This window comes from Microchirus variegatus, assembly GCF_963457635.1.
Source record: "Microchirus variegatus genome assembly, chromosome: 2".
Taxonomy (NCBI): Eukaryota; Metazoa; Chordata; class Actinopteri; order Pleuronectiformes; family Soleidae; genus Microchirus; species Microchirus variegatus.
The window spans coordinates 12052810-12061673 of record NC_139803.1 but is presented as its reverse complement, the minus strand read 5'-3'; the positions used below and the strand labels follow the sequence as shown (position 1 = coordinate 12061673).

At 40.8% G+C, this 8864-nt stretch overlaps 1 protein-coding gene across 1 annotated transcript; it reads right to left on the bottom strand.

Moving 5' to 3' along the window:
* Window positions 1-505: 505 nt before the first annotated feature.
* Window positions 506-8410, bottom strand: vps26bl (vacuolar protein sorting 26 homolog B, like). Its single transcript, XM_083910862.1, has 6 exons — window positions 8114-8410; window positions 5363-5519; window positions 5047-5211; window positions 4757-4932; window positions 4514-4656; window positions 506-3704 (listed from the first exon to the last, which is right to left on the bottom strand). Exons 1-6 carry the CDS (start codon window positions 8334-8336, stop codon window positions 3558-3560), a joined length of 1011 nt encoding a protein of 336 aa, XP_083766988.1. The 5' UTR covers window positions 8337-8410; the 3' UTR covers window positions 506-3557.
* Between the last annotated feature and the right edge of the window lie 454 nt (window positions 8411-8864).

The window sequence follows — 8864 nt, the reverse complement described above, 5'->3', positions numbered from 1 at the left end:
GGCTTTTTTTTGTCAGGGAATAAATGCTAATGACAGAAAACCGGAGCATGACCTCACATATAGCAGCTTTAATTTATTATTTTGGACAAAAAACGTCTAAAACACTGAGAAGCAGAATTTGAGAAGGTCTGGATCACGATTAATCATGTCGTGCAGCTATTGTTGAGTTAGAGTCTGAGTCATTCTACTAAAGAAAGACATGAGCGAATAAGATTTATATTCAGAAACAATGATGCAGAACGACAACAGAGAGAGAGAGAGAGAGAGAGAGAGACCTCGTGCCTCTCTGTCTCTGTATGTGCGAACGAGCACGAGAGACACAACAGATGTGAAGATCAGCAGATCTGAGCGACGACGGCGGCGGCTTATGCACGAGATCAGCATCAAAGCACTTCAGGCGAGACAAATTGTTTTGTTCACTTACTCCCTTTTTTAATGCAAAGTAAAACAGGAATATAGAAAAAAAAAGGATTAAAATCAACCTTTGTAGACTGGAAGATAAAATAGGGACGAGGTGGCTGAATTTACACATGTGCACGTATAGCATACTGTACATTTCTTTTTTCCATTTTTCATTTGAAGTTTAGTCTCTTTTACACAAACATGGTTAGTCACAGCCACTTTCAAAAAAAGAGAAGAGAAATAAAGTACATAAGACTTAATAAAAGAGAATTATACAGACATGTATGAAAATGACATCGGGGCAGCGTCTGGATTGTTTTGGAGAGTTTAATTTGAAAGGACTGAATCATTGTTTGTGTGCCACATGGATGCAGACGCAAAAGACAGTGATCATGTTTCTCTATCCAGCCTTTCTTTCTTTCTTTATTATTATTATTATTATTTAGGAGGTAGTTAAGTAAGACTGAAGCCGCTTTTGAAACACAAACTGGGTAACGTGCGGAGATTTGGAAAAGCAGGCATTACCTGGAGGAATTTGTCGTTCACGTATAACTGACACAAGCGTGTGTGACTCACTAAAGCGGGAGTGGAATCTCTGGAGAATGTCTGACGTGACCGCGGCAGATATTTGTGTTTCACGCGTACGGCCCATCCAGAGAATCTCTGGGGTGCAGGTTGAGTTGCACGTCTGAATGCAAGCTTTTGTGTTTGCCTCTCAGTCACCTCTCTATGAACTGGATAACACGATGTTCTACCATGATGATATAAAACTGTGTGGATCTTTATAAACTGTAGGGACTGGAGTTTATTTACTTATCCTCAGACTCAGAAATTCTACTTCTCCAATTACTGCCCATCTCATCTCTCAATTTCCTAGTCTTCTCTGAACATTCAGAGACTACATTCATCAGTCTGGCTGTCTGGATGAATTTCACATTATGTCATCATTATCAAATGAGTTGATTTAGTAATCTGTTTGAGTGTTTCCTGATTCTTCTGCTGTTTAAATGTGAATATTTTCTGGTTTCTTTGCTCCACATAACAAAGAAATCACGAAAAATCATCATTTTCCAGGTTTGGTAAACAGTGATTGACATTTTTCTTCGGACCAAACAATAGACAGATCAGTCAAAATGAAAATACTCATTAGTTGCAGCCCTCGTTTGTGTTGTCAACACTTTGTAAAGAATGACAAATTCGAGAGGAGGGTGCAGTAAATTAACGTGTGGAGCGATTCTTTGTGGACAGAAAACAAACACTTGCATAACCCCAGGCAAAACATTTAATAAACCGATTGATATCTCTTAACTCATGTTATTGAACTATTGCCCAGCCCTATTAACGGGGTTATTAATAATTAAACAAGCTTTGATAACACCAGAGAGCACGTCCCATTCCATCACAATACTTTTCATACTCTCCCTCTTTAAGCAAATTAAGTTTTTTGCAGAGTGGAAAACACACAGCTGCGATTTTAGCCACCATGTCAAAAACCTCCTTAGTCGAGCTCCATTAACCTGAATAAAAGCTTCCTGCCTGTTGGCTCAGATCGACACACACCGCAGGCACGTGCGGTGTGTAGTTGTCCATATTTTAGCAGATACCTGAACATCGCTCCGGTGACGGGGAGACAACAAGAGTGAAAGTCTGACCCCGACTGCACTGCAGAGAAAAGCGAGGAACATAAAAAAAACAAAAAAACGTCTAAATCGTTTATGAGACACAGTGATGGGGGTTTTTACAAAAAGGTGCACGGCGTAAGCATGTCAGGCAAAAGGCTGCAGGCTGTATTAATGTTTTTGTTTTACCCAGTATGGACAATAAAATCGAATAAAGAAGAAAACTCTATGATCGTCTCTGTCTGACAAGATACGCGTACGTTTCTTCAAATTCTGAATTTTAATGAAGTGCTCAATATGACGGAGTAGCTTTAATCATACATTCACTGAAACCACCATTTTTTTAAAAATCTTTCTGTCATATTGCACTTCAATGTTTTGGCAACAAACGTTCAGGCACAAAGCTGCGTCACCAACAGAGCAGTCAGTATCTGTGTCGGCTTTGTCCCTAAAGCACAGGTGTAATACTGTCTTTTATTCGACTGGAGGTGATGCTAGTTTTTATTCTGTCCCATGTCCAGTGAGCAGGTTATTAAGAAAGTGAGAGTGAGATTATAGTGCAAATAAGAAAGTGATCCGAGAGTGGAAGAAGGAAGGATGGAAGAAAAAACCCCACCGCAGTCACTACAGTGTCTCGTGTGTGTGTGTGCGGCGATACATCACAGACACTGGCCCACAACCTAATAATACATCTAACATATTAAATCCTGTATTAAAATGGATAATTTTTTTTTTCAAAAATAAATACTCTGTAGCCATGATCATTTCTGATGAGAGTCTTGGAATGTATGAAAATATTTTTTTTGTCAAATATGTAAATGCATTCCTATATTTTCTGAAGCAAAACAAAGAAATTAAATAAAAGAAGCTATTCATCAGCGCAGGAAAATGATTTTAAATTAATTAATGTCCCGTTAGTATGAGGAGATGGAAGTTTTATATATATATATTTATATATTTTTTTTGTGATTCTTTTTTTTTTACAAACTTGCAGCGCAATCGTCCAGCCAAATAAGCAGGGACAGAGGGAAAGGTTGCGTTAGAAAAAACACCCGAGGTGGCTCTCTGACACGCTCTATACATTCGTACACAAGTTGAATTAAAGGTAAAGGCCCAACAGATTTTTAAGTGCATCTTATAGGTGGAGTTTGCGTCAATTGTGTTATAAACAAATTCTTTATAATTCATAAACAGACAGAAAAAAAGAAGCCGATACTGTTTAATCTGTCATGAGGTGTTAAACTCCACCCGGCTGGTTTTTCTAGGATGTTAAAACAAACACTCACAGTTGCATGTAACTCGAGGCCTTAACCAGGTCTGTCTGTTTGTCCCCTCGACAAACGCACGCGGTCATATTCCAAATCCTTTCATTCGCTCACACTCACACGAAAAAAAAAACACTGCAGTGCATTTTTTTTTATCTCAATGCAAACAAAAAAAACGATCTGGTGCATTCAGACTCTGCCGACAGCCTCTGCACTGCCGTCGCTCAGACACTCACGACACAGGGCGGCGGAAGCGAGCACGCGCCGGGCTTTAGCTGTCGTCGTCGTCGTCCTCTGCGTTGCTCTGGGACAGGGTCTTGTCGGGATTGTAGGAGCCTTCGAAGCGCTGGGAGGAGATGGCCGCTTGGTGGGACATGCTCTTCCTCACGACGTCACCTTTTCTCCACAGGGTGATCTCCTGCGGGGGGGGGGAATCGTTACAACACAACTCGTCACAAACGACACACACGTACTGGGATATAGAAATTAACAAGTGGCAAAGTAATTTCTCAGAGATATAAACAAAACTCAACGAAAAGAAAATCCTCTCACTGCAAGTATGGGAATATTCTTTTAATAAGTTAAATATAAAAGAAGCGAGAGATGTGATTTGCCTAAGATCAGTGGGAAGTTCCTGAGTGTCAGGACTGAAATGATTGAGATTCTGTAGTAACCAACAGGCTCAGTAGGGACAGGATGAGTCAATACCTCCTTTTTTGTGGCCAAAATCTCAACCTTAGTCATCCACTGAAACTGATATCAGGTCAATACAGTCATTCCATATCTTTTAACCTACTAAAGTGTTAACAACACAGCCGTTTTACACTCTGTGCTTAGTGAATATTTTGGGTTTCTGAATCACATTTTTCAATATCTGATCCAGGGATTTTGACCTTCTTCTTTCAGCGTCTCCCTTTAGCGCACCATCTGCTGCCATCTTGCCCTATCCCTTGTGTCCTCTTCGGTTACACCAACTGTCCTCGTGTCCTCCTTCACAACATCCATGAACCTTCTCTGTGGTCTTCCTCTTTTCCTCCTTCTCTTCAGCATCTTTTGTCCAATATAATCACATATCCCTCCTCTGCACGTGACCAAACCAGCTCAAGCAGCTGGCCAAGATTGACAGCGCCACATTTAATAGAGACAAATGATGAATCAACTAATATGGCAGAGCTGTGTGTGTGTGTGTGTGTGTGTGTGTGTGTGTGTGTGTGGATGTGTGTGTACCTGCTGTTTGAAATAACGTCTTTCCTCCTCGTCAATGAGCACCAGGTTGAGGTAGTATCGCACAGAGAACTTCTTGTTGATGTCCCTCATGGTGGGCGTCATCTCATAGCCTGCCAAAAACAGCCTGATGGGGATGGACTCTCCTGATGGACAGGAGGAGCAGAAAGTGTTAACAACAAAACAAAAACCACATGTTAGGAACAGTAACACAGTTTATTTCTGGACCACAAACGGTCTCTTCACCTCTGACTGGGGCACCGTCCATGATCTCGTACTTGGCTATGGTGTCGTTCTCGTGGTAGACGTTGGGTCCGGTGCCCGTGGTCTCCCGCTTGATGATATCGATCTCCATGTGTCGGATCTTAATCCTCACCAGCAGAAAATAAATCTTGCCCACGATCACATCTTTTAGATGATACCTGTGAGTGCAAAATGACACAATTCGTCATACTGGACACTTTTTTCCATTTTATCTTGCTTTGAGTAAACATGAATCACAGCTCCAATTTATGCATGTTACTGCTTAGGCTTACTTTGATTTATTGTACTCAAACTCGATGTGTAGGCAGTCCTCAATGCCCACTTCCATCTTGATGGAGGAGTTGAGCTCTGGATAGGTGCTGAGTGTGTGAACCACAATGTCCAGTTCTTTGCTGATATCGTTCAGTCTCCGGCTCACTGTCGCCCGCAGAAAGTAGCTGCAAAGTGCAAACATCGTGCAAACATTAACTCACAAGCCATTGACAGTATGTGGCAATGAAACAAGACTACAACACCAAAGTGGGTTATAATAAGCAACGAACAAAGAAATGTGATATTCTGACCACACACACACAGAGCAGAGCTCACCGTAGTTTGACGTTCTGCCCTGTGTAAGACTCGTAGGGTTTCTCTACATGTGTGAACTCAAAGTCAAACGTCTGCGACTGCGTCAGCTCCCCCGGCCGAGCCAAGTCTTTCACAAGAGACACAAACTCATGGTGGTTCCCTCTGTCGTAGTACAGCTCTGGAAGAGACACATTCACATCAGCATCAGACAGCAAAACACTTATTTTCTGATAAACACAATGTTTGTGCAGACTCTTCCTTTAAAGCTAACAGCTGCAAACAGCTTTGATTGGATGCGATGAGTGTAATAGCTTCATCTTGACCTCTGTGGATGTGTAATGTCTCACAGCTGTTTTATTCCGAAACATCACTTAGATAATGATGAGTAGTTTTGTGACCGGCCCTCATGCTACATCCAGTCTTATGTGAGAGAGAAGGAGACATTGTCCCATTCAAAGCACTTACATGTACTCAGAGACAGATGGTGGAGAGGATAAAAAGGGGAACAGGAGGTACTGCAGCATTCAACATGCATTCAAAAAAAAAAAAAACATCAAGTAAGAGGAACTTCTGCTCTTACTGCAGCAAAACTATAAACTGCAAGTGAATCAATTTAACCTACCATTTTTAGATTTGAAAATGAATTGTAGATACACTGCGTCACATAGGTCCTGTGACTTTCTTCACACAGTGCAACCTTTGTGCAATTATTTACAGAATTCAAATGGCATATCATTTACTTCATGTTGTTTTGTTTGTTTGTATAACACATCCTGACACTGACTCATTTTACACTGTGCAAGTTGAATTTCCAGGAAGTATTCAGACCCATAATCACTGTTATAACAGCAGAGGGAAAAGCACAGGTCCCTAAGGACCATCTAAATAGTTCTTCTCATTATCAGCCTTCTGCAAATGCCTTTTTTTTTGTTATTGTTGCCTGTGCTGCTTTTGAAACGTGTGACAGAACAAACAAGGTGAGTCATCCTCAGTCTGTGGAATCACGTGGACAAGTGTCAGGGCTTAAAAGTTTACCAGCTTCTAGAGGAAGATCGAACTTTGAACATTCAGAGACATGCCGTTCATGGCATTTTATATGGAAGTGCTTAAACTATAATACTCTTTTTAAAAGGAGGGATCAAATTAAAGCAATCACCACAAGATGGCTGATTAACAGTACCTCCAAACATTAGATCTAACATGGAGATAAGTAAATCACAGTGAATCAAGGCGGAGCTAATTCCTAATTTGAATTACTTTTAGGGGCTGGGTGAAAATGTCAGTTTGGTGATATATTGTCGTCCTTCCTAGTGCAATAAGATAATGGATACGCCAGGGGAGTAAATCAAGTAAACAGTCCCTGGCAGTTTCGCTCGCCAGGCGTCGCTGATCAAATGAATGAGGGGAAACTTGGGGCGGAAGTTACCTGATCGAAGATTCACAGTGGGATAATGGCGGTTAAGAGATGCCCCATCCATGTTCAATACATAGACTTGATGCAGTTTGTTCTCTACGTTGTAAATACATAGAGAAATCCTGCACTTTTAGCATTTCACAATATATGTATAAAACGTGTGCCATATCGACATTGAAGAAATATATCACAATAGATTAAATTAAATTAGTGCACAGGCCTATTATACGCATATATTGTGGCATAATTGCCAGCTGCACAGTTCCTTCATCTTCCATCAAGTATTTTCCTTGTGTACTTATTAATGTAATTAAAGGTGCATTATGTAATAAATCTAAAGCAACTGGCCATAAAATCCACCTAATATGTCACAGAGACTGAGGAATAATAATAATATAACATACTGAACTCACCAACAACAACAGTACAGCCAAAATGTTTGCATTAAAAAAAATCTTTTGCAGACTGCAAATCATGTTTATGTTTTGAAATCATGTTTTGGCATGTGGCGCCACCTACCGCCGTCTACCAATCATTGCAGTCAGAAGAGTCTCAGCTGCCGAGCAACCACGGGTTGCCAGTTATGTCAGAAAACGAAACCTAAAAGACCTCGGTATTTTGAATTTGAATGAAGTAACTGTTTTGGCCACATTATTACATATGGCACCTTTAAATGGTTTTACGCCCAATCATTTTCTCCCCTTCTCCTGAACTTCAGGACCACACTTTAAATGAACGATACAGTAGAAATTCCAAGTGAACCTGGTGTTTTGCTGTTCTGCTCATTGTTTACATTGCACAACCTGAAGAAAGAAGCAATGAAGCAACTGTCTCAATGTTGTGTAACTATCATGTACACATTCATACAGGCGCTATTATAATAACAAAACAATGCTTAGCGCTAAAACGTTCCCCAGTGGCTAAATTTAGTGCAATATGTTGGTTTTAACATGACACTTAAGCTGTTTCGTTTCCTACTAGCTATGCGCAACATGTGTGTGTGTTTAATTGCTTCTTAGAGCTCTAATTTGACCGTTTACTGTCAACAGTTTTTAAAAAGCTAATGTCAAAGGTCGATAAGACTAGCTAGCCAATGGGTGGCGCGTCAGGTGACGTTAGCTCGCACATCCGTCTGTCACGAGACCCGGCGCTTCAAACTGACAGTTGTTTTGACAGCGACGACAGTACAGTATTAATACAGAACAGCACTTGGCTGGTGTAAAGTTACTTATCCAGACTACTGTGTGAAATAAAGTCAACAGAGTTGAGTGTAGCCTGTAGCTACAACTGCCTAAGCTCTCATGTCAGACTTTGGCTCAGTGTGTGTGTGTGCGGCGCAGGCCCGTGTAGTCGCTTACCTATCTGTCCGACAAACTCGATCTTAATGCCGTTGTGCTCCAGCCTCTTTCCGGGGTATTTGAGCGTCACGTTGACTTTGCCCGACACTGTTTCTCCGTCGTAGAAGAGGAAATATTTGTCCTTCCTGCCGTCTTCGCTTTTGTGCTCAGCCTTCTTTCTCGTTTCGGCGTCATTCAGGACTATGTCGATGTCCGCGCTTTGACCGAAACCAAAGAAGCTCATGTCTGCTGCTGCTGTCGCTGCTGCTGCTGCTGCTCAGGGAGAGAGACAGCTCTGTGTTAGCTGTTAGCTGTTGCTGTTGCTGAGGAGGGAGAAGCGGAGATGAGCAGAGCTAACACAGCTTCCCTGATGCTTCTTCTTCGTGGTCTTCAATGGCTGTTGGCAAACTACATTTTAGTGCAATACCGCCACCAAGTGGTGTGGAGTGTGTATTGTTATTTTAGATATTTGAAATGTAGTTCTAAACAGAGGCAGAAAGAGTACTGATTCAAATATTCTCCTAAGTAAAAATACCACTATTTTGACACATTTTTACTTTAAAGCGCTGACAAAATAAAATATGTAAAACACATAATGCACTTTTTGTAAATATAGTCTTTATTTTTTTTTATGATTGATTTTTTATTAATAAAATTATAGGAATGTGTTTGAGGTATTACATTGACCAAAAATATTACATTTATCTATTCATGTATTTTTTTCCGCCATTTATTTTTGCTGAAGCTTCGCTGTTGTGTAATGATATTGTCT